Source organism: Ostrinia nubilalis, chromosome 1 (genome assembly GCF_963855985.1).
Source record: "Ostrinia nubilalis chromosome 1, ilOstNubi1.1, whole genome shotgun sequence".
In the NCBI taxonomy this organism is placed as follows: Eukaryota; Metazoa; Arthropoda; class Insecta; order Lepidoptera; family Crambidae; genus Ostrinia; species Ostrinia nubilalis.
The window spans coordinates 6,965,371-6,992,335 of NC_087088.1; the positions used below are offsets into that span (position 1 = coordinate 6,965,371).

The 26,965-nt window shown below is 37.0% G+C and overlaps 2 protein-coding genes across 10 annotated transcripts in view; one reads left to right on the forward strand and one right to left on the reverse strand.

The window, feature by feature from the left end:
• The first annotated feature begins 2,856 nt into the window (after positions 1-2,856).
• Positions 2,857-26,965, forward strand: part of LOC135088170 (queuine tRNA-ribosyltransferase accessory subunit 2) — a 31,902-nt gene continuing 7,793 nt past the window's right edge. The window contains exons 1-7 of one of the 3 annotated variants that reach the window (XM_063983075.1): positions 2,857-2,944; positions 4,360-4,628; positions 4,981-5,162; positions 5,403-5,572; positions 6,070-6,272; positions 6,797-6,922; positions 7,191-9,002. In XM_063983075.1, the coding sequence (XP_063839145.1) occupies positions 2,942-2,944; positions 4,360-4,628; positions 4,981-5,162; positions 5,403-5,572; positions 6,070-6,272; positions 6,797-6,922; positions 7,191-7,419 (1,182 nt within the window). In that variant the 5' untranslated portion in view covers positions 2,857-2,941 and the 3' untranslated portion in view covers positions 7,420-9,002. Of the gene's footprint in view, positions 2,945-4,027; positions 4,235-4,359; positions 4,629-4,980; positions 5,163-5,402; positions 5,573-6,069; positions 6,273-6,796; positions 6,923-7,190; positions 9,003-26,965 lie in introns of those variants that run through there. The other 2 variants (XM_063983070.1, XM_063983062.1) reach the window with 2 other exon arrangements.
• LOC135088130 (very low-density lipoprotein receptor) overlaps positions 20,213-26,965 on the reverse strand; it is a 278,825-nt gene continuing 272,072 nt past the window's right edge. For 3 of the 7 annotated variants that reach the window (XM_063983023.1, XM_063983015.1, XM_063983050.1), the window contains exons 13-16: positions 26,604-26,690; positions 24,499-24,614; positions 22,420-22,578; positions 20,213-21,469 (exon numbers count right to left, since the gene is read on the reverse strand). In XM_063983023.1, the coding sequence (XP_063839093.1) occupies positions 21,425-21,469; positions 22,420-22,578; positions 24,499-24,614; positions 26,604-26,690 (407 nt within the window). In that variant the 3' untranslated portion in view covers positions 20,213-21,424. Of the gene's footprint in view, positions 21,470-21,494; positions 22,579-24,498; positions 24,615-26,062; positions 26,207-26,603; positions 26,691-26,965 lie in introns of those variants that run through there. The other 4 variants (XM_063983043.1, XM_063983037.1, XM_063983029.1 and 1 more) reach the window with 3 other exon arrangements.

Below are 26,965 nucleotides of genomic sequence, written 5' to 3' on the forward strand. Positions count from 1 at the left end.
AGAATTTAAGTTACATAGTATTTGATCATCTCTCTTCCACTTTTCTATGCCTATCAAAGGGAATGTGTTTAATTATTTTCGAGAGTTTAATGGTAGCAATACAATAAAATTTTAATTAAGTATGTAAATAATAACAAAAAAGAAGGTGAGAAAATGATGACGAAAATTCAGTGAGTGAAAAGTCTGTCCAGCCCTGTTTCAATTTCATGATTATTAGTAGTTTCCTTGAACGAATTTTCCTTTTGTGGCAGACTGTATACCTACATTACTGAATCATAAGTTAATTTGAGAAATCCTCGTCTATTCATATCCACAACGTTGGGCAATTCAATTTAACGACATAAAAGTGTGCGCAAGACTAAATTCATTTCAAAAATAACGTAGATAGGATATTTCGCAAGTAATTATTATTCAAATACCATGTTAACGCAGTGAACTCGAGTTTGCTGAAGGTAAAGAAATTACAAGTAGGTATGTGTGTGAGTATTAAGTGAAATTTGCCTGTTAACCTCGGTTAAACGTAATCTTACTTTGAGAGAAGTAATTTAAATATGGCGTCTGAGGCTGCCCGTGGGAAATGTTGGAAATTACATTTGTAAATAAGACGACATTTTAACATGCTGCCTACTTGCGAGCAATTGTGAATTTATGAAGTCGTAAGACGGCGGAGATTATGTGGTGTAAGATGTTACGTATTTTAATAAGAAGGAGGCAGACTTATTATTAGATTAGTACGTTACTTACACTAGAAGATAGAGACTAAATTAAATAATTACTTATACATACCTACTAATTTTTCGTTTCACACCTTGTTTTACTTATTTAAAAAATATGAGCTTTACCAAAGGGGGTTTGCAGTGTGAACCTTATACTGGTCACTATGCCTCCGCTGTCCATTTTATCTATCTGTCGACTGACTGTAATCTATTCCTAAGAAGTCAAGCAGAACTCTTCATAAGCAAGTCAGAATTACGACAAAATTTTCTGGTTTTTAAAATCTGATAGACTATTTAATACTTTTTAGACTCCACCTTTTTCACCAAGCCCTGTAATGATAGCAACTGTACTGTACCTACACCTTACTTTCTATAAAACAAAGTTCAGTCAAGATATTCTTAGGCATTACCTAAATAATTAAAATGGGTCTGTTTAAAGACCTCTTCAAATGAGATTGGTTCATTATTATAACCCAGCAAACAGCTGGGCCGGGAGCGAAATAGTTATGGCAATAAGAGTGACTCTTATTTCATTTTCTTTCATAGCTTTCAGTCGAGCCCCTACAGAGGGAGGGTTGCACTGAGTTACCCCTTAAATTTTATTGTTTCAACGAACATTGCCGCTTTAATGAAGATATTAATTAAGTTTACTTATTTACGACTATACTGAGTGGCACTTAAGGACTATAATTAGTCGAATAGGTATTTTGAATACAAAGCAGCTCAAATTTTCAATAAGGCCAGCAATGGAGCGTTTGCGTGCTTTGCCCCGGGTATTTCATTATTTATTAATTTTCATAACATTATAGTCGTTGAAGGGATAAATTTTATAGCCCCGGGATAAAGAATTAGCTATTCAGAGGGGGATTTCGGTACGTATGAAGTATTCATTCTGCAAATGTATTTGCATTGGAGATTGATTGGACGTTGGTCTAAATTATTAAGACGAATCCAGGAAAAAATCAAATTCTTCCTTATCTTCAAATTGAGTGGATTTGAACCTGACCATTTAGTGCTTATTATACCTAACTACATACATTAATCCACTTAAGTGGAGGAGGCTCATAGTCCAGCAGTGAGTTGTAAAGGGCTGTTGATGGTGATGATGATGATACATACAAAGTAGTAAGCGTTTTGCGAAAAATATTTTTATTTTGGGCAGTGGCCAGCCCACGCTTAGACAAATGGACTTTGAAGGCAAGTTTTCCTACCGTTTCTAGTCATATCCAGCTGACCTCTTGCTACCTACAACCCTGAATGGTTCTTATCATAGAAGTAGATCTTATTTAATAAAGATTTAACTATTCCGTTGTGAATCACTTGCAAATTATCTCGATTCTCTCCTCAGGTGCTAAGATAATGGCACCGGTTTGAATTTCCATAAAAACGAACTTTCCGAATACGTTTAAACTGGAAACAGACATAAAACAAGAGTTGTTAAAAGAAAGAAAAGAGTAAAAAACACCAGTAATTACGAAATGCAAATCAGAGGAGCGTTTCAGAGAGCCGTGTTCTATTTCAAAACCTCATTAAGCTTTGCAAATCTTACATAAATGATAATTATTTTGTAGGTACGCCGATCTTCGGAGCTTAACTGAAACAGATGTTTAATTTGACTATTTCCTATTTCTGCAGAAAAGTGAATTCGAAGTGCTGAAGACAAGGAAGTTCGAAGGAAGGGATACCTAGCTTTTATCTACCTGAACCTGAAAAAAAAATTGTTTAAGTAAGTAGCTAGCGTACTATTGTATATTTCTAGTTTTTGCTACTTTCCCTTGGTAGGTACACACACACACACACTCATAATAATTTGCCCAAAATGTAACTTTAAAAATGCACACTTCACTTGGAAGCGTTGCGCCTACTTACCTACTTACTCGCAGGCTTAGTATGTAGGTACCTACTTACTTAGGTAAATGTAATGAAACAGACCTCTAAGTAGGTATTTGGAGGCAGTTCCTTTGCAACCGGTCCAAAGTAGACGCACTATGTGGAACGCTGTTTGTTTCAGAATGCTGAAGATGCCATGAAGTGGATCTTAAGAAAATGCAACAACAACCCTTTGCATAATAAAGCTTCTCGGATAAGAAAGCGTGGTCATGCGTCGTGGCGCGATGGTGCATAATACCATGAAACTTAATGCAGGCATGCACACGGGCCACTCGCAAGCTTAACGAGTCAAGGCAAAGAATAAAAACTAAACTAAACAGAAACGACGCTCTTCCATGGTAAACAATTATCTGACCTATTAACTATTGCCGATTGATAGCACCAGAGGATGGTGTAGGTACCTACATAATACTTTCTGGAGTGGAGTGGAGGCCACGTACCGCTAAGCGCAGCGTAGGACGTCCACCCACAAGGTGGACCGACGACCTCATAAAGGTAGCAGGAAGGCGCTGGATGCAGGCCGTCACCAACCGGCCATTGTGGAAATCATTAGGGAGGCCTATGTTCAGCAGTGGACGTTCTATGGCTGAATGATGATGATGAACAGTTTTTTTACCTGACAGTCTAGTATGTGTACTAAATACTACCTGGACTTACGTGAAAGAGATCATCGGTAAAAAGCCAGTGATAACTCTGCACAGTTACCTAATCTATGATCACGTTTTTGTACGTGGCTACGTGGATTAGTAGCTGTATCGAATGCCTAGTCTCTTGCTGAAAAGTAATTACTTACTTACATACATCCAAGACGACCACCATAACATACCTAAGACGATTTGGTAGTCTATGCCCGTTTTCACCATCAATCCCTAATTTTTAAGTGACCCCTATGGCAGCAAAATTCCTGGTATTACCATAGAGGTCACTTCAAAATTAGGGATTGAAAACGGGCATTAGGTATTAAGGCTACCACTAAGTGGTGGTGGTTTGGTAGAAATCATAAAATTATATGATGTCAGTTCTAATTACTTTATTTTTTTTACAACTCAACGATATTTATGATTGAGTTATGTTAAAAACATAGCAATAACTAATTTCTACTAAAGGCTTTACAAGAAATTATCAAACTATGATTCCGCGCTGCCTTTAAAATTTGCCGCCTTGCGCCCTGCGCTCCAGCCTAGTTGGAAACGCACCACCACCTCCACAAGTAATTTACTTATTAATATAGTTACATAAAATTCCGTATAAGAAATTAGGTAGATTTCTCTCAGTTACAGCAATTTTATTAAAGAAACAAAAAAAAAAGTTTTTAAAATAATGTTGGCCGTACTACTATAGTCCAAAACTAAATATTAAAAATAAAAAAAATGACAACCAACTTTTCCTAATCTGTGGTAATTTTTTTGAGGTTATTTTTGTTTGTTGGTGTTTTGTGTTATGAAATTTTGAAAATTTCTTGGAGATCGATCGATTTATTATTTCCTCAAGTACCTGATTAAAATAAGTTCAAAATGAGATTTACAGTTAAAAACGTAGGCATTGGTTGCGAGCGCACTGGTATATTGACCGGTTTCACTAAATCTAATGTTGTTATTGAAACACCTACTGCCGCACTTCTCACCCAGGTAATTGTTTTAATCCAAAATAACCTTATAAATCTGGTGGATAGAAAGCTAGAGTCTATATTAACACAATAGTTTAGGTTATACTTGTCAGAATATCATAATAAGGACTTAAATGCTAATTTCAGGGTGCCAGTGTCGTCAATCTAACAGCAGAAGTATTATCCAAAGTGTTCACCACCCCACAGTTACTGTGGGTGCCACTCTGCAACTCTTCACATCTAGAAAACGGTGTAAAAGCGCAGGGAGAAGGGATCGCCAAGTTTGCTGGACTGCCCAATCATGTAACATGCACCACACTGCATAACACTAATGAATTGACCCAGAAGGGTCATTTCGAGGGAAAAATGGCTCCTCTGTGGACTAAGCAAGGGAAGAAAATGATAACAGCTGATCGGTATGTAAGCTTTGTTTTTTGAAATTATAGCATCGTCTCAGTAGCACTTTATTCAAGGACATAGCTGTAAGCTGGCAATTTATTTATGGACTTCATTGTACTGTTTGATGGATTTTTATAAATACAAAATGAATGTGTACATACTTAATTACACAATATTATTTTTTGAATTAGTTTGTATGCATCTTGGAATCTCAGTTGATGATTCATTCATTAAATCAAATGCAAATGGCTAGTAAGCAATCAATGATTGTTGTTGTAAAGTTTAAGTTTTATGATTCAACAAACACTAGTTTTATTTTTACGCAAATCTAACAAAAAATGTAAATATTAAAATAACTTAATGTTTCAGATATATGGATTACATGGAAGCATTCAAACCGGATATTATGTTGGCGGTTGCAGATGGTCGCACCACTTTAGCTGATGGTTACAAAAGAAATGTTAAAGCCGTCGAGAGGAGCCTTTCCTATTTTGATACTTGCATGTATCGATATAAAGCCTCAGATGCATTAAAAAGTACAGCACTTGTAGGTAAAGTCATTGTTTTCCTCAAAATATTTAACTGTGCAATTCTAATACACCAAATGCCTAAAAATATGGGCAGTGAATGTCTGTCTGTGTGAAAACTTCTAATTAAATAATAGGTAGTTATTATTCTGTCTAGAATACTGTCCACATAATAATTATAATGTTTAAAGTCTTATCACCAGGAAAAAGTGTTAAGTATTTCTTTTTATTTTTATTACAGTAATTCTATTATGTATTTTCCAGGTGTAATAGTTGGTACTGGGAATCCCAAAAAATGTTCTGATTGTATTGATCACATTTTAAAATACAAAGATCACCTACTTGGTATTGCATTAGCGGGCATAACCGATGGAACGGAAGAGTCGATGAATGTGCCAGTAAAAGATTTGGAACATATATTTCGGACTGTTGGTGTAAGTATACAAATATTACTCCTAGTGTGCTGTTCTGATAGGATTTGCAAGAACAAAGTGTATCTTTAAGTTGTTAATTTGGAGAATATTGATAGTCAACCTACTTGAAATAATGTATTTATTTATTTATTTTATTCGGAAAACCAACAGCAATACAATTATGATTACAATACATACAGTATGATTTATTAATTGCAAAATTAACATTTTATGTATCTAATTGCTGTGCGTAATGCCTCATTATTGCTTAATTAAAATATTGTTTAGTTGCGTAAACAATTAGTCATAAAAACAGAGCTTATCATTGACTGTGAATTACTTACTTGATAAAATATTGTATTCAATGTGGTCTGATAACAGATTAGGAAAAGCAAATGTGTGTCACAATACTAAATTAAACTTGTTTTGATTAATTTGGTTTTTATGACTATGATATTTACTGCGATAAAAATACATTGTAAGACTTATTAATAACTTATTTATCGTTGATTCTTCAGAGAGCTCTCCCCGAGGATATGGTACACTTTGTAGAAGGCTGTTGGAACCCTGAAATTATCATGATAGCCATAGAACATGGCTGGGACGTATTTGATGGAACTTACCCGGTGAAACTGACCAATTCTGGTCAAGCATTGGCTTTCAATTTTGATCTCACTGAAAATAGTGAAGACATGTGCATATTAGATCTGATTGATGAAAGGTGAGTGTTAGTTATATTTATTACACTTGGCAAAACTTTAGCTTAAGTTTTACGAACCCCGAGAAGTCCAGTAATTCCAGAGACTCATCATACGACCGTATGATGTAGCTGAAATGTACTGAAACTGAGGTCTCAAGTATAATAATTTCAGTACATTTCAGCTTCGCCGCACATTCTCGTCTCCGCACCCCTCCGTCTTAGTGGAAACCGGGTCTTAGTGCCAGAGTGAATTACGCCCGTATTCACAAACGATACTTGCTTAAGTGAAGCACCAAATGGAACGCACAGCGTTGAATAGATCTCTGTGATTGGTTCGTTTGTCATCCTGTGCGTCCACGCGCACTGTGACACCTCATAGCTATGTTTGTGAATATGGGCGTTAGTGCCCGAGCTAATTAGTCTTTATTTTATAAGCTCTTCAACGTCATTGAATATTTTTATGGCATATTAGAAATAACTATGTCATATGACATTTCAATATTTAATCGTATGAAAACCTAACAAGTAAATTCAAATGTTTCCAGGTATAGCGACGAATTCAAACCTATTTTGAAAGGCTGTGAGTGTCTCACGTGTAAGAAACATACTAGGGCATACATTCGGCATCTTCTGAACACAAGGGAAATGCTATCAAACGTCTTACTGAGCATGTGAGTATTTATATGAATTTATTGAGAAAAATTAGAGGTGTTTTTTTATAATTATTAAGAGTAATTGCAGTGGCATGAGAAATTTTACGGTGATAATAGAATTAAACACTTTAAATCGTACAGATTCTAATGTTGATTCAAAATAGCACCTATTGCAATTTCATTAGGGATCCTATTACACTGATTGAAGTTGACTAATCGAAGTATTCAATTTATAGAATGGTAGACCCATTCTATAAATTCTAAAATTATACCTATTTGATTTCAGACACAACCTGCATCATTTCGACCAGCTGTTCGTTCACGCTCGACGTCACATCGCAGAACGCACATACGAAGCGTACAAAAATCATATAATTACACAATTTAGACTATTCAAGGAACAACAAACAGAAGTGAAAAAACCTGAAGTCCCTGAGAAAGAAATTGAACATATGAAAAAGAAGATGTGTGTGAGTAACGGGGACTTACCCAAAGTAGTTAATGGTAGTGGTTAGTGTAACTTGATGTACAACTTTAGTGAGAGTAGATGTAGTTTTGTTTGTACTTACGACTTATGCCCGTTTTCACAATCAATACCTAATTTTTAAGTGACCCCTATGAAAAAAAATCATATTTGTGACCATAGGGGTCACTTAAAAATTAGGGATTGATTGTAAAAACGGGCATTAGTAATCCTAATACTAGACAAGCTTTAAAAATGAACTGTATACTTACCAGTTACCTAAAATAAACCTGCGTTTTGTCGGTCTCATATTAAACGTTGGAAGTGATATTTTGTCGACTACAATATTCTTAGGCCTCGTACATTTGCTTCTCTTGCGCGGTTCCAATCGACGAAATGCACCATGATGGTGATTTGTAAGTTAAACTTTTTTGTGAATAATATCACAGTTCAACACAGCTTGTCTAGTAGAAGTAGTTCATATGTCTTTTATTGATTCATTTAGAAACATGTACCATTTTTTAAAACATTGCTCAAACTGTGCGAGTTTTATTTTTCATGTTCAGAAAATGAGACTGGCCATAAACGTTCTGTGATTTTTATTTGATTGGAAAGCAAAAATTCTTGATGCTGTAAAAAGATACATTTTTATAACTATCAGCCTGTCATATTAGTGTAAGATTATGATTAAAATTTAAGATAAGTGAAAAGAAATCGAACTAGATTCTACAAAGTAGGTAGGTATAAAAATTCTATAATAATTTACAAATAATTCGAAAAAAAAGATACATCATTTACAAGATAATTCATTCATTGCATTTATTTTAATGGGTTGTAACTTGTAACATATTACACTCTTTTTCAAAACATAGAATTTCCAACTCCATAAACCACGGGCATGATCATAGTAATCCATGAAACATAGTTTTTACGTTTCTAACAAATGTCAGTTAAAACATACTGTGATGTTTTACCGGCTAGATTGCATAAATGAAACCAACAAAGTAATAATAGCTATTTACCTACTAAAATAGGATAAAAGATGTTCAAAATAACCAGAAAATTATGTAAAAACCTCACAATGAAGTGATGCAATATTTCAGTTAGTTGGGTTTTTTGACATAATTTAACATGTTATATTAATTAATCGAACAGAAAACTAAAAAATATTGCAAGAAATGATATAAAAATTAGTATTCTAGAAGCGCACTGTCTACTTGGTGAAATATTTAGTATATTTCTTGCGCTGTCTTTAGCGCCCTGATTCACATAGATTATTAATTATTTTAAAAAAACCTATGATTTTTTAATGTTACCAATTTACGAAAACCCCATTAAATGAACATTACGTAAAGTACCTCTTGACAGCATTTTAAAAAGTATGTCAATTGAATGATCAACTCCTTATCATATCTAAATTACGATTATTCGTGTCTAAAAAAGTGGTTGGTATTTGTTTTATTTCAATACAATAATTGATTAAAGAATCTATTGTTACTTTGTTGGTAAAATTAATAAAAACAGCTGCCATTTAGTGACGTATGTAAAATCGGAACACTCTTTTATTTAAGATTTAAGAAGTAAGTAGTATACGTAATAAGTACTAATGCATAATAATATGTAGTTAGAACCGAGTTTACAGTATTTTTTTTCCAAAATCTGACCAAATCGAATTTTCATTTTAACCAAAAATATACGCTGCGATAACATTTACACTAGTACCTATAGTTATGTAAACTAATTTAAGGGTAGTATTTAAACGAGTGACTGTAAATTTATGTTGTAAGTGTCAAAAATAATTAATGTGGGCTAAAGAATTACTAAGTGAGCGACTGAGTGCGAGTGACGAAAAATCAAAAGAACAGCAACTTACAAAAAAAAATTGAGTTCCTTAAAATACAAAATGAGAAGCTAAATAATATTTGAGCGACCTAATATTTGATTGAGTGTCAACGTTAGGTCCTGCATTTTTTTCAATATTTGGCAAATGCTTTTTTTATACTGAGCGGTATTTTTAACTTTAATGAAGTGTTTCGAATGCAAAAACTACTTTGAAAAATACTATTATGAGCAGCGTATTATGAGTCCACATTTAAATAAAAAATGATCTTATGAAATAAATATTTGACGGAACACTATTCTAGTAGCGAAAAAAATAAATCATTAAAATTTAAGGGTAGGTAATCAAATGAAACAATGTATTACGAAAAATTAAATAAATTTGTATTTTCTTAAATCGAATCAACAAAAAAAAAATAATAATAAAATAAGTCGCTTCTGTCAACCAAAAAAAAAGTAATCTTATTAATAAAGTTCATTGATTGGCCTACCTATGAGGATTGAGGAGCTCTACCTACTCATCGTCACTGTATGATAAGTGCTGGCTTGAACTTAGCGGGCCGGCCTCGTTTTCTTTTTTGTCCAATAGGTATCAGTTTTGCTTCTTGTGGCGGTGTTGTTAGTTTGAGCTGAATTGCTAGACCCAAAACGTGTTTGCATATGTCGCAGTCGGATTGTATAATCCGCCGTTTTACATTACCACTAGGCATTTTACATTACAGCTCTGTTTTGTAATACGGCGGTTCAACGTTTAGGCGGATTGTCATTGCGATACGTTCTTCAATACGGCGGCCCACGTTTAGCCGCATCGTAGTAGTAGTACTATTTAGATTGTAGGGTGACCATACTTACAAAATAAAACAATGTTTAATGAAAAGAAATTTTAATAAGACAGATTTTTAGAATTATTATCTTCGTTACTGTATACTAAATAATATATTTGGCTTCAGTATTTTTTTAAATTTTTTTAAATTTCACGGGGGATAACCATCTAAAAAAAGTAACTCAAAACAATTAAACTTCTAAACATTTTAAAAATTAATTAGATATTTGGCTTTAGTCTTTTTTAGACATTAAAATGATCACAGGGGACAGGTAACTCAAAATAATAAAGTTTTAGTAACTTTTTCGGGGTTATTTTTCTTTAAGATAAAATTATCTTCACCGGTCACAGCCACAGCCATAATGTCATATTTTTACACTAATAATATTGTGTAGGATTCCGCCGAACACCAGAATCCATAGCCACTTTAACTGTTTTGATGTGGGTTATAACCTCTAAAACTCGTTCCCTTGTCTACTGTAAATTTTTTTACTGTTCCACATTGAATTATTCTTAGTCACTGTCGACAGACATTATTATTTATCACGTTTTCTCTGTTAAATTCACAAATAACTGCGCAATTTAGCAATACAATTTCTGTATCCGATGCCATTGTTGTTGTTATGTCAGGCAGCGCCACGGTATTGAAAATAGGAACTAAAAACTGTCAAAGCGGCGGGTAATGACACGCTGTTTTACATTACGGCTAACCGTATTGAAGAACGTTTGGCGCCGAATACAATCCGGCGGATTTTTATTCAGTCGTATTCAATCCGGCTAAACGTTAAGCCGCCGTATTACAAAACAGAGCTGTAATGCAAAATGCCTAGCTGTAATGTAAAACGGCGGATTATACAATCTGACTGCGACACATACATATTTTGTTAAAAATTCGGGACAGTCGCCCCGCCCCCATTCGAATTCGCGCGCTGTAACAATCTGTAGTTTTCATTAAAAAAGCGTATCAAAATAAAAAACATGAGACCTCAAATATAATATCAGTAACCAATAATCATTAATAAAGCAGCTCACAAAACTTTGCTTAGAATTAACTTTTTTGTAGTTCGTTCAGTAAAACCTCAATTAGAAAAATCTAATGTATCTTCATATTAAAGTTGGCCTCTCTGTATTTCTAGTCGCTCACTTAGTAATTTAGTCGCCCGGATAGTATTTTTATGTCTGAAATATAATAATCAAAACCCACATTTTGTAAGCTCGTTCTGGATTTTATTATTGATCAATATTCGTCGTTAGTTTGGTAAATTTTTCGCTTACTCAAATTCATACCGCTCAAGGTATTAAAACAGTATGCCATCATCAGTCGCAAAGTTTTTTTTTAGTCGCTCGTTTTATAATTCCCCCTAATTTAATATGCTTGGAGCATAATATTAAGGTGTAACTAAATTGTTGTTTTAATTTATTATTTGTCGTATTATTAAGATGTAAGGCCTACAAATACCTGGCGCGTACCTATACATTCGGTTTTAGCACAGGTACAGACGACAGCACATCAAGCTTGTCACTGTCGTATTTTATACAATGGTAATAGGTGCTATTTTGTAACAAAAATGAATAGTTTGATGCGCTGTTGACTGTTTCTACCTATAGTCAAACGATTCTGAAACGTCAAGCGGTAAAAAATGAAACTAATATGGATGAACTACACTGAAATGTCCCACCAAACTCATTGACAGGGAGGCGCCACCATGTTTCAACTATACAGGATGTCCCAAAAATTTGTGTCAAACCGAAGCCCAGAGGCAGAGCATCACTAGGGCTATCCAAATCACCCCCATGTATGTTCTGCGATTTTTGATAGTGTTTGAGTTATGATTGTTTTTAATTTTTGTGCTTAGGCACTTTTTTGGTCACTGTGGCGCGAATAGTCAAGTTACATGCCTATTTTTTTTTATTGTTATTAGATAAATACTAGGTCTAGCTGATTCAGAAGTATTTACATCCATAACACAAATGTAAACTAAAATCCTGTATGTTAAAAATCATAACTCGAAAACTATCAAAAGTCACGGTGATTTAAGTAGCCCTAGTGATGCTCTACATCTGGGCTTCGGTTTGACACAACTTTTTGAGACACCCTGTATAGTTTCCAACTTGCCAAAATTTGGAACCAGCGATCCGGTATTGACGGTGGCGCCCCCTGTCAATGTCACTGATGGAACGGACAATAATACAGTATTTATAGTAGCGTCCTCCTGTAAACGCCTTTATTACATTTTATGGGGCTCTTCAGTGTTGCCCACCGTGGCATAAATCGGAACTAATAATCCAATACGATAGTAGCGTCCTCCTGTCAATGTCATAGCTAAGACGGTGCAGTGTTGGACAACTATACAAAATTATACTGCATAATGCAGAGCAGTGCAGCTAGAGACGCAATTTGCATAGAACTGCAAATGTTATGGTAAATACCAACATCTGGGACACATTAACGAGAGTTTCCTTAATTGCGCTCACCAGTTGGCGCCACTGGACCTGATACGTTTAAAAGGACGGATACAGGTTCCGGTGCCATAAGAAGAACTTCAACTCCTTCAGTATTCGTTTCCTTTCTAAAACTTTGCAACTGTTGAATCGAATTTAGGCCGTTTTCTGACTTGTCGGCGCGGCAGCGCCACGACATCAGCACGCTCGGCATACGCGGTACCGAAAGCTTACCGAGCGCTTATACACTGGTCATCAAAAAAATCGACCCTCCCGCGACAAGCACTTTCAAACGTATGCATCCCCACTTCCCACTAATATTGGCACCATTTAAAAGCCTTGTTCTAAACTTCATTTCATCAAAGGAAAGGTTTTTACCCCAAAAATGTGTCTGTAGAAGAATCCATAGTCACTTCTTCTAAAAATAGGTAGTTACGCTTGAGCCAACTTTTATGGCTATAAAACTGTTAAGTTGGGATTAATCGCTATCAATTTTTTAAAGAGGACACGTGAGATCATTATTTGGTTTTATAACCATAAAAATTGGTCTAATTGATCCCAGAGGTGAGCCCAAAGTGAGGTCTTTTTTCAAGTCATATTTATTGTACATGTTAATCGTTTAAATCGTTTATTAAGAAATTAAATGTGTTTTTCTTTAAGGATATTTATTGGACTTTCAAATAACACCAATATTGTTGGGGCACCATGATTGTGTCAGTAGAAACGAGTTTTTCTGTAAAACGTAGGTGGGCCGATTTTTGTGATGACCAGTATATTTCAATGGAGCTTTCCTGATTGAGTCTGTGCCGCGCCATGTTGAATGGAGTAATAAAATAGGCTAATGGCTCCAAAAAGTAGGAGGTGCTGAATTCGAATCTACTTTTTTGCGCCAAGTTCATACATTGATGCTTTAGAGCTTTGCAAGGTGCTGCTTTAATTTAATAGATAAATATTTGATAATATGCCTTGGATATAATGTAAATTTTACTTGCAATGATAAATAAATAAATACGGCTTACATTTTGGCTATAGTTTAGCTTCGTGTTAAACACGCATTGGCCTACTGATATTATTAGTTCTCTCCTCGTCGTGTTGGGTATGTGCCAGTAGCGTGATGTTTATGATAAGTATTAGATAATAGTTCATTGTGATATGTGTTGATTAGTTTAACCGATTGTAATGAGGGTTTTGGCGAATGAAAAATCCACTAGATGGCGGGACGTGGATGTGGGGTCTGACTGCTGAGTGATTGGTGGATTTTGACATATATGTCAATGTCATGTCAAAAATAACCAATCATGCAGCATTTGGACCTCGCGTCTACGTATTGCCATCTGGCGAAAACCCTAATTTAAGACTAAGTTGCACCACCTAACTTTGACCGTAACTTTAACGATAACCGGTGTTTTTTGTATGGAGTTTGACAGATTTTTGACGTTTGTCAAAGTTAAAGTAATATTGTGCAACCCAGCCTAAGTTTAGGGTTTCATTTATAAAAAACAAAAATGCTAACAGAACACCATCGAGCACATCCCAAATTCCCAATAGAGTGGAAACTTAAATGTCATGTAATTTTTTAGACTAAAAATACGTCAACATTGTTTGACGATATGTGGTCTGCTTAAGTTGGTTATCTAAAAAAAGATGATTATTGATTTAATAATAAAATTATTTTACCATACCATGGAGTATTATACAGGATGTGTTTTTGTAAAACAACACCCATCTCAGGGATGGTAGTACACATGAAAGTAAAAAATTACAAAAAAAAAATTATTAACTATTATTTTATTAGTAAAAAACCTTGTTCAAACGTATCCTAGAACTTTCGAGACTGCGCGGCGATTGCTCCGCCCCTTGCACTGCCCGCACCACCCCTGCGTACCCCGCTACACCACCCAAGACATGCGGTCGCCGCCCCGAGAGAGCGGGGGGAATGACCGATAGTTCGCCCGCGTAATTATACCATGGACTTTTACATGAAAATTTAAAATATTTTTTGGCAGCATCGTCTATTGATCTATTCTATTACTACCGTCTATTACTACCACCCCTAAGATGCACGTTATTTTAAAAACCACACCCTGTATAACCACTTGCCAAAATGGCAATAGTTTGTCTATTTAGCATTGTTTAGTTTGTCTATTAACCGAGACTCAGATATCGTCTCCTGCGGACACATCTTATCTCTCCTACCCTGGGTATAAACTGGAACATGCCTTTGTGCCTAGGGCCGGGGTGTGCGTGTACGTAGGGGGCAATATCAGTTCTCGACGCCTCAGCCACCTCGAAAGCAGGGACCTCTCCATCCTATGGCTCCGCGTAGACAGCGATGACCACCCCCGCGTCTACGCCTGCCTCTATAGGTCCCATAGCGGTGATGCCGAAACTGACCGACTCATTGAGCACGTCCAAATGGCTGCAGAATCAGTGCAGCAGCAGATCCCCTCTGCAGAGATCGTGATACTTGGCGATTTCAACGCCCATCACACCGAATGGCTCGGATCGAGCAAAACCGATCATGCAGGGAGATCTGTTCACGACTTCGCCTTCGCATATGGCTTGACACAACTGGTTACTACGCCCACGCGAATCCCAGATGTAGAGAGCCAAGAACCTTCACTGTTGGACCTTCTGCTGACTTCCCATCCGGATGGCTATCAGCTATCCGTTGGCGCCCCTCTGGGCTCCTCGGACCATTGCCTTATCCGGAGTACGGTGCCACTCACGTGCTCGCCGCGACCACGAGTTGCATGCAGTCGCCGCGTGTGGCACTACAGGTCAGCAGACTGGGATGAGATGCGGTCCTTCTTCGCATCTTACCCCTGGAGGCAGGTTTGCTTCACGCAGAATGATCCCAGCGTCGTTGCTGATCTTGTTGCTGATGTGGTGCTGCAGGGTATGGAACTCTTCATACCGTCTTCTGTTGTTCCCATTGGTGGCAAATCTCAGCCTTGGTTTAGTCAATCCTGCAAAAAGGTTTTACGCCGGAAGCAGGAATCCTACCAAGCCTGGGCAAATGCAGCGAGGCTACGGGATGAAAACACCAGCGCATTAAAAAAGGAGTTTAACTTTGCCTCTAGGTCTTTCAAAAGAGTCATTGCAAGGGCGAAGTCGGAGCACATTGGTAGAATTGGTGGGAAGCTAGAGCGTCTTCCTTCTGGAACTCGTGCGTTCTGGTCTCTTGACAAAGCTATCCAAGGAAATTTCTGCACGCCATCATTTCCACCCCTGCACATGGGAAACGGTTCGTTGGCCCACGATGCAAAGGAGAAAGCCGATCTTCTGGGCAAACTCTTTGCGTCCAACTCGACACTGGATGACGGGGGACATGAGCCACCGATTATACCAAGGTGTGAGAGCTGTATGCCGGATATCCGGTTCCACCAAAGCTCAGTACGCCTGGCTCTATTTTCCCTGGATATCCATAAGTCGAGTGGGCCCGATGGAATCCCTCCTATCGTGCTGAGGACGTGCGCTCCAGAGTTAGCACCGGTTTTAACGCGCCTTTTTCGGCTCTCCTACCTCTCTGGCATAGTCCCGACCTCATGGAGGACAGCTTTGGTGCACCCGATCCCTAAAAAAGGTGACCGCTCAAATCCGTCCAACTATAGGCCGATAGCAATCACCTCCTTGTTCTCGAAGATAATGGAATCCATTATCAACAGCCAGCTCCTTCGGTACCTAGAGGCCCACCAGTTGCTAAGTGACCGACAGTACGGTTTCCGTGGAGGTCGCTCGGCTGGTGATCTTCTGGTCTACTTGACACGTTGTTGGGCACAGGCGATCGAGACTAAGGGGGAAGCATTGGCGGTCAGTTTGGACATGGCGAAGGCCTTCGATCGGGTTTGGCACAAAGCGCTTCTTTCGAAGCTCCCTTCCTATGGGCTTCCCGAGAAATTATGCGGATGGGTCGCCAGCTTTTTAGCAGACAGAAGCATTAAGGTCGTTGTCGACAGCAAATGCTCAGACTCTATGTCTGTGAATGCTGGTGTCCCCCAAGGCTGTGTGCTATCGCCTACGCTCTTCCTTCTGCATATCAATGATATGCTGCAAATTAGCGGCATTCATTGCTATGCGGACGACAGCACGGTTGATGCCGCTTATACCGGCCGCGCAAATATCTCTCGGGAGAACGTCATTGAGAGCCGTAACAAACTTGTGTCCGAAATTGAAACCTCCTTGAAGGAGGTCTCAGACTGGGGTCGACGCAATTTGGTCCAATTTAACCCTACAAAGACACAAGTTTGCGCGTTCACCGCCAAAAAGTTGCCGTTTGTCGTATCCCGCTGTTTCGAGAGCACTCCCCTAACTGCCTCAGCCAATATCGGAATCCTTGGTGTCGACATATCGAGCGAAGTCCAGTTCCGTGGTCATTTAGAGGGTAAGGCTAAATTAGCCTCGAAGAAGCTTGGTGTGCTCAATAGATCGAGACGGTATTTCACTCCAGCCCATCGTCTGCAACTTTACAAGGCGCAAGTTCGGCCTCATATGGAATACTGTTCTCATCTTTGGGCAGGTGCGCCCCAGTACCAGCTTCTCCCTCTGGACCGCATTGAACGGAGAGCAGCTCGAATCGTTGACTGCCAGGACATTTCGGATCGGCTTGACCCCTTGGCGCTGCGTAGAGATGTATCCTCACTGTGCATCTTCTATCGCATGTATCACGGGGAGTGCTCCGAAGAATTATCCGGACTTATTCCTGCCGCCACTTTTCGCCACCGATCTACCCGACAGCACTTCCACCCCCATCACTTAGATGGTTGGCAGTCCACAACAGTACGTTTCTCTAGAAACTTCCTGCCCCGTACAACCAAACTGTGGAATGGACTGTCGTCTGCGGTGTTTCCGGACGGATACGACCTGCAAGCTTTCAAGAGGAGAGCGTATCTTTACCTTAAAGGCCGGCAACGCACCTGTAACGCCCCTGGGTCTGCGGGTGTCTATGGGCGACGGTAATCACTTACCATCAGGTGATCCGTCTGCTCGTTTGCCTCCTATCACATAAAAAAAAAAAAAAAAAAATTGAAAAATTAAGGTAATAAAAGCGAGATTTGATTTAAGATTCATGACATGATGTCATATTCTACCGTACTATTGGGTGTGCTCGTTGACATAAATATTTTACTTTGACTTATTAGGTATCTTTGTTCTAATCTTGTATCGACTCTTAATTATTTTGACTTTTTGTTTAAAATTCTTCATCTCCTTATTTTATTTTGAAGTTAACGCATTTTTAAATTACGCATTTATAAACTGATAATTTTACGTGCAATTGTATTGAGCTCGTGTTTTAATCAATAAATAATAATAATATCAGAATTTTGAAGTTTTTTATGATGTGTGTGTGTGCATTGTCGTATGTTTTTTACTACTCAAAGCTGTGTGAATTTCAAATAGCTATTTACATAAAGAAAACTATAGTTAGGCCGTATACAAAAAGAGCTGGAAACTTATAAGCGCTTGTCAGCGCTGGTCCGTTCGTTGACAAAGGAAGCAAGCTGAATGGCATTTTATATGGCAGAGTCCAGCGCTGGCCAGCGCGTGTTGAAACTTGTCGGCGCGCCGTTCAGTGCTTACCCTCGCGCGTTCATATACACTCGACATCAAATAAATCGCACCTCCCGCGACAAGCATTTTCAAACGTGTGCTTCCCCACTTCCCACCAATATTGGCACCATTTAAAAGCCTAGTTCTAACCTTCATTGCATTAAAGGAAAGGTTTTTATCCCAAAAATGTGTCTTTAGAAGGATCCAGAGTCACTTCTTCAAAAAATTGGTAGTTACGCTAGAGCCAACTTTTATAGCTATAAAACTGTTAAGTTGGGATTAATCGCTTTCCATCTGTTAAAGAGGACACGTGAGATCATTATTTGGTTTTATAACCATAAAAAATGGTCTAATTGATCCCATAGGTGGGCCCAAAGTGAGGTATTTTTTCAAGTCACATTTATGGTATATGTTAATCATTTATTAAGAAATTAAATGTGTTTTTCTTTAAGGATATTTATTGGGCTTTCAAATAACACCAATATTGTTGGGGCACCATGATTGTGTCAGAAGAAAATCGTTAAAGTACGCGTCGCGGAAGGTGCGGTTTATTTGATGTTGAGTATATTTTCCTTCGCGGGTTACCAGCGCTGTCAAGCGCCGGTAAGCGCTTATAAGTTTTCAGCATTCTTTCTGTATACGGCCTTAGGGTGTAGCAAAAAGGGTGCAGGACTTAGCCGAATTTTCGAAAGCATTTTGAATGGAGCTGATACTTTTCTAAAATATTGACGAATTTAGTATGGACTATGGACTTAGAAAAATGTTCAACTTTTTTCTATCTAAAGTAGCAAAGGAGATGCAGGACTTAGCCGAAAAATTAGCTGGATTACAAAATACTAGGTTAAGTTAAACTGGTGAACCTTACCCAGCGCTAAGTTTAGTCTAGAATTATTTTTAGTAATTTTTCGCATTTTTCCATATTAAAAAGTCCAAACTCCATTCTAAATTCGTCAAACTTTTTCCAAGTGCCAACTCAATACCAAAGGCGTTCGAAAATTCGGGTATGAAACTTGTTCGTATCTCGAAAACGGTGCGTTCTAGGGCAAAAATAAGGTCACATTGCCCCCCCGTAGACCCACAGTTCGGTCATGGTACTATCCCATGAGAAAATAAAAAAGTCACTTTTCGCATTTTTTGCATTTTTCCAAATTAAAAAGTCAAAACTCCACGCTAAATTCGTTAAAATTTTTCCAAGTCCCAACTCCATTTAAAATGTGTACGAAAATTCGGCTGTGTAGGAAACTTGCTCGCATCTCGAAAACGGTGCGTTCTAGGGCAAAAATAAGGTCACATTGCCCCCCCCGTAGACTCTCAGTTCTGTTAAGGTACTATTCCATGAGAAAATAAAAAAGTCACATCGCATTTTTTGCATTTTTCCAAATTAAAAAGCCAAAACTCCATGCCAAGTCCCAACTCCATTTAAAAAGTGTACGAAAATTCGGCTGTGTAGGAAACTTGTTCGTATCTCGAAAACGGTGCGTTCTAGGGCATAAATAAGGTCACATTGCCCCCCCGTAGACCACCAGCTCGGTTAAGGTACTATTCCATGAGAAAATAAAAAAGTCACTTCGCATTTTTTGCATTTTTCCAAATTAAAAAGCCAAAAGTCCATGCCAAGTCCCAACTCCATTTAAAAAGTGTACGAAAATTCGGCTGTGTAGGAAACTTGTTCGTATCTCGAAAACGGTGCGTTCTAGGGCAAAAATAAGGTCACATTGCCCCCCCGTAGACTCCCAGTTCGGTCAAGGTACCATCCCATGTGAAAAAAAAAGTCACTTTTCGCATTTTTTGCATTTTTCCAAATTAAAAAGTCCAAACTCCATGCTAAGTTCATCAAATTTTTCCTAACTCACAAAAGGCGTTCGAAAATTCGGGTGTAGGAAACTTACTTTTTTTTGGATTGTTTTTTCAAAATTAGTCTTATAGTTTCGATATGTCTGTCTGTCGTCTGTCCGAGGTTTTGCTTGAAAACTATTGGCACTAGAGCTGTTATTTTAGAGCTGTAATTTTATTTGATCGCTATATTCGCCCTTATCGTGAAAAATAAAATTAAGTGTCATTTTTAGTGCACCCCCTTTGCGACACCGAACCCGTATGGCATCACCATTATGTATTTCATTTATTCATTATGTATTCATTTGTTATCAAATTCACTAATTTGAAAAAGTCAGGGTCAAATAAAAGAAATGAATTAACACATTTTACATATATTTTACTGACAATATTTACACAATAATTTTAGTGACCACACTTATTGAGCTAGGCATGTATGAAATGTGCATCAAGATTTATTTTAATGTAATCGTATTACATTACAAACAAGTTAATATTATTTTAGGAGATTTGGCAGGATTTTGCACGACAAAGTCACATTCCAAATACACGGTAATTTAATCATTACTATGATAAAAATATTAATTACAATATTGTATGGTAAACACAACCAGTACATAAAATATAATATAAATATTAAACCTTAGTAATGAACAACAATTTTATATAATTCAAATAAATACAGGGCAACAAATAGTATGTGACTTAAATTTTATCGCTACAGATTTGCTATCGGTCAGTACCAATTACTATGGATTTGGCGACATTTATATTTCACTAGTTTTGGCACATATAGCATTGATTTTATTAGCCTATTCTTTAGTGTGTCATTTATCCATTTCACTAATAAATAAATAAATTTATACCTATAGGAAAACATCCGAAATAAATGAAGTGACCAGTACGTCTTTTAGTTTATCAAAATATGTATATTCAGTACAAAGTTTTAAGTTGAGAACTAAACTGCAAACTCGCTAAATAAGTACATCTCACTGTATAAAATATAAGCTGCGTAGATATGCGTATTTGTGCCTGAATTAAGTGGTTGTAATAACTGTAAAGGTTATTAAGCGATCATACCCTTAACTAAATTGGAATATAAAAATTGTAAACTCTATTATAAATAATTACAATGCACCAGGCATATTGTAAAATATTCGAATTTCTATTATATTCACAGTCTAAAGAGAAAATCATAGAAAACTCTTCCCACCTAATGTCTAAATGTGATACGCATAGTACAAAAGCTTTCAAAAACGATCTCAAGGTACAATCGACCGCACTTCATCTTATGCAATAGGTGTTATTTTGCAATGAAAATGTATAGTGCAGTCGACTGTATTACAGTTTGACAATGATTGCGGTTGAGATCCATCCAACGCGAGCCCAACAGAACTTGGTTCCAATAAGCATCACTCGTCCCATTGCACTAATGCTAACTATTTTAGAGTTTACTACAAAATGTTAGCTCATGTCCCATTCACTGGTTCACACTATTTAAGTATCACATGTCCTTCTTTTTCTTTTCACATTTAATGACGCACTAATGTATTTGCTGCCGGCTTGTACACTATACAAAGTCATTTGTACCGGGTGTGTTGAGTGGTTCTTGGGCCTGGAAAGAAAGAAATAAATAATTAGTTTATTTCATGTCATTATGAGCCACATGTTCACAACTTTAATTGGCTATTGACCTTATGTGAATAAGGTTCAAAATGTGGTGGCAACTTTATTCTTATTGTTTCAAAAATGTATATTGACGTCAGAAATGCCAGTTTAAGTTGGCCATGAAGGCAAATTGTTGACATTTAAACAACTTTCGTTGATTAATATCTACGTAGCAAGCTACACCTTACACGCGCAAAGAAAATAATAAGTAGCTACAAGAAATTATAGTTATACAACATAATTGGTAACTACATCTTAAACTACACATACAACTTACCGAGTTTATAGCCCTCGCATGTAACGCATGAAAAATAAATTCTCGGCAGTAAAATATTATCGATCTAGGGTTAAGCGTTAGCCAAAAATACCAAATAATACCATAAAATGACACTATTTCAAAAGGACTATTTACAGCATTATACACCTACCATTTAAAACCAATATTATAATTTGGCAACTATTCATTAATACTGATGCGGTAAAAATGTTGGCACATTTAAATTGCCCGAATCCTTACAATCTAAACGAAAATATTTTCTATAAATCCTTAAAATAATGCCTATTAAATATAACTCTAAATACATCAAGTTTTAAAATGTCTTAGGCAGACCTTAATTTTACTATAATAAAATAACCCTAAATAATCTTGTTTATTTACAATCTTTGGCCAAGTTAATTCTGGGGTCTTATAACGTTTCATTGTACACGAGAAGTAGAAGTGACGTTCGAAAATAATTTTATTTATAGTAAAAATATATGAAAATTAAGATCTACGTGGGTCGGTGTTAACCCGTTACTTAATTGGCTCCTTTGTTGGAGGGGAGTTTGTTGTTTGGGGGCTTATCTAAGGCTGTTTTGTATGTTTAGGGTACACTCCATGGCGGTTAGGGCTCTCACCTCTTCTCCCACCGTGCTTGGGTACAGTTTGCTGCCCGGTGCGTAGCCATTCTTCTCTAGGGCGAACTGGTCCTCCGTGGTCTTGCGGTACACCGGATTGTCGAAGTTCATAGAAGTGACGTTGCGATGCACGTAATGCCGGTACATAAGCACTGCGATCTGTAAAGGATAGAGGTATCAAATTAATTTACGTGCTATGCGAATTTTCTTGCTGCTTGCGTTTGATTACAATTTCTTATGGAATTTTCCAAACACAAAGGAATCGTTTGAAATGATAAGTGTGTTTAATTATTTTTTGTGTGTTGTTATAAAAGTGCAATTAAGCCGTGATTTAAAATAACGATAAGTAGGTAATCCTCTTTGTAATTGAAAATACCTAATCAATCAAATGTAGGTAATTGACATTGTCTGCTGCCAGACTTAAGTCCCTACTTATCTGCGCCACAGTATCAGTATTTTTTTTATTATACAGTAATTATTATGTTACTAACCACTCCATGTATAAACTGTTCAAATTACGACATTTCATATTGGGCACTAATGTGTTTTGGTAAATACGGATCCTATAATTTTCCGACAAGGCCTATAAGAACGGATGTGTTAAACGCGATATCAATTGGCGTCAATTAAGGAGGCTCTGTGATGAAATCGGACAATTAAACCATTGGCAGGGGCGATTCATCCATTGACGATACGAGAACATTCCTAACGACGCCCGTGCCTTATTGTTTTAAAAACTTGTGCGCTTTCATATAAACATTCGTGGGTACTAATTGTTCTATTGCAACTATTCAATAAAATCCACTTGGTTATATTTAAGTGGTAATTGAATCGATAACCGTATGTTTTTATTTAGAAAAGACTAGTTTTACCCGACTAGACTGCGCGATTGAAAATACTAAACTAATTGTTAGAATCGATTCTGTATTACTGAACTAAGTTACTGTAGCTACTACTTTTTTAAAAGTAAGTATTTTTTAGTTTGTATAGGATCTTAAATCCTTTAGTATACTAATTATTATGGAGGTTGACAGTTAAAAAATAATAGCATTCGTGACTACTAATTTAACATTCGTCATTAAAACAAAGTAATTACAGAAACGAACGCGCACAATGAGCACAATAAACTTGCATGCGCGATTCTAGAAAGCAATCATAATCTGACAACAGTATTTCGATCCTCATGACTGTCGAAATGCGATATGTTTGCATATTTTAGTCTGCAATCTGAGGACTTTAAGTTCTAAGTACGCTTAGTAACCTAGTGTCATTTTTGTTACTAACCATCTCCCTCACTAAGCTAGCTGTCAATTCCAAGGTGTGAGAAAGAGACAATTTGTGATGTGCAGACACTTCAGTCATTATAATTCAAGGCCAAAGATCAAACATTTCTCGCGATGCACAGTTTTAAATATTACGTCGCACCGTGATATGCTTTAATTTCGTCTATTGAACAGATCGTAACTTGTAATAATAATTGGGCTAATGGCTTACACGTCAATTGTTGAAAGAATGGAGATTTATTAGTTTATACCTAGGTGACCGAGCTTCGAATAAAATTATCTAAAGTTAAAAATGTAGGAATGCAAAACGAAACATCCTAAACATTTTAATGTTTTTCGTTTTAAGCAGAATTCCAGATTCGGATAACCTAATGTCTGTTGGTAAAATTGCTAAGTCCAGAGATAAGCTCGGGCTTTGGTGCCCCATAATTATTATGACAGTGGGTACTGTTTTCGGTATCTAAATGTGCTCTGAAGCTAAAGCTGTATGCCTAGTTATCCGAACAACACAACTAGGTTATTATGTACTTCTGCGCTAAAATCTAAATAAGTACAAGACTGGAATTTAAGAGGAACAGATTGGGAAAAATTACTGAACACGTGGCGTTACATTACGAAAAGTTGGTAATCGTAACTCTGGGAAATATTCCACTGGTTTTCAACCTATTAGCAAGATCTTCAGAATAAACTGTTTGCTAACTTGTCCCTTAAAAGGTGTGATTGATGGGATAAGTGTGTTCCTAATTGACGTGATAAGTATCAAACCAAAAAGGTTAGATTGCAAAAGAATACATACCAGTGCTGCCAATATGATGACTCCAGAAATAACTGCCACCACAATGCCCGCTACATAGCCTGCATCGCGGCCACTGCTTGAGATTCCGGTACCAATCTTGGGCGATTCGGGAACACCTAGAAAGTAAAAAAACACAACGTTATTACATAATTCATATTCCATAGCAACAACACAACTGCCTTTTTATGTATCTGACCTTTTAAAGTGCCTTTCAAAGGGCTAGCTGTACTGTTGTTTAAAATTGACAATTGTGTTGCAGCGTGGGACAAAAAGACAAACAAAGGCGTATTAGCACAACAGGCGTTGTTGACGTTATTGTACGAAGAAACCACCACCTTACATTCAGCGGTAGACGAAGAGTTAGTGTGAAATGAGTTCGTCCTAAACCGAAATTACGAAAATATCTTTTGAGTTTAACGACACGTAAATTAATAATAACTCGTCAACTTTTGTGACGGTTGGTAAATTTACAGTGGTATTGACAGCATTGTAATGACGTCAATGTCGTTAACTAAAAAATTTTCAATCAAAGATATCTAGAAGTTTCGGTAGATCCGTTGTCACCGTGTTAACAATAGGTCAGGCGTACTTCCCAATTGTATAAATCTATGACAATAGAATATGGCAGTCAAAATCAGCCGGTTAAAATTTGGTGGGCGTTGTAACTGGACTGAACTGGTTGTTCTATTTGCAGAATGGCAATGAAACGTGCCAACTAATACTGATTATCTAGAATATCTTTTTAACCTACTTCCATGTTACAATATTACCATTGCCGTAATATTAAATTTCAATTAGTGACTGACATAAGTAGTAATATGATAATTACTAAAAAAAAAAATACTATTGACAATACACCGTAACTGTGTAATAAGAATCACTGCATAGAGGAAAAATTAAATAGGCTGAGCTATTTTAATTCAGGACTGACAGGAAGGATGTAAGTCCAGATAAATCTGCTATTGTACGTGCTAACGACACGTGAAAAGCTATTCAAAACATCACAATAATAGTGATTTACTATACTGATAAATTCATACGAACGTGCGAATTGGCTAGTACAAATTCATAAATCAACAGTACAAGGAAATATTTCAATGCAATAATTATTGACAATTCTATTGATATTGACAACTGGTTTTTATTGTTAATCACATAAAATTAGAACATCACTTAGCATTCACAAATATTTGTTAGTTAATGTCACATGCACCCAGTTCTATGCGAATCTGTGTGTCTTCCGAAATTGTACAGAAAAAAATTGCTTGTTATTATTATTTTATTTAAAAATTAATACTTTACCCTCATTTAAAGTATTGACGATTTCTGGCAAGTAGGATAGTGTTTTGTCGTATTTATAATGAGATTCTGTAAAGGACCCGTCGACTGAGTCTGGTATCCTTTCCAGAGCAATGCCCTTTTGATACAGATCTATGTACGCTTGATTGTGGTTTGATGATTCTTCTTTATCCTTCTCCCAATACAGCATCATTGGTTCCGATTCTCTTTTGGCAGTCGAGTCTCGTTCTCCAATCTTCTCGGGGTTGTCAGTCTTGTCTTCACTCTTAAATACGGCTTGGCCGAATTTAAAGAGAAGGCGTAAAAGCCTTTCTCTTCTTGTATCCACCATATGTCTTTACACCTTCGCTTAATCATTCGCACGCGACTATGTTATTCACCGGATTGTAAATAAGGAGTTTGTCATGCCCTGCAAATCATCAATGAATCCCAAGATGAAGACACACAGATACTTTAAAACATACACGATGGTTGTTTAGTGATTGGCAAACTGTTGGTTAGTCATGACATATGCGGTCGCAACCCGATTATATAGATGATCCCTTATCTTATCGATGTGATGATGACAGAACCTCAACCGTAAAGCATTTCGGTCAAATTCGTGGCATTTGCGAATCATTATTTCCAATAATTACACCAAATTCTTAAAAAAATTTTTGTTACCAACTCAAGATCACTTTATCACATTCACTTTCATTTACAGAGGAATCTAACCTCAAACGCCACAAACTTAACCAATCCAAAAAGCCGGGTAAATTAGACAGGAACTGATTTGACAAAAACTTCACAAAATCACAAATACTCACTGGTGGTTACAGAATTTTCTTGATCTACAATACTTTCGTTTGTACGAATTTTCTGCTTTTGCACCTCCACATCTTGTTCTATTGCATCTGTAGATTTATTATAAAACAGCCTTAGCAAAATAATTGTAGAATGTTTTCCTCCGTGTTGTGTGTGTGTCAGTTGTTTTTTTAATTTAGGAATAAATACTATTTACAGAGCGGCAGCTGACATACGGCCCGCGCCAAGTTACAACACGGAATAACTGAGGCAGGTCGCCGCAACCGAAAAGCGGCTCGCGCGCCATTGACGTCCCACCACGGCTTCGGCCCGTCAAATTAACTGGTTGCGATCCGGCTCACGAAATGGTTTCTGTGTACGTTTC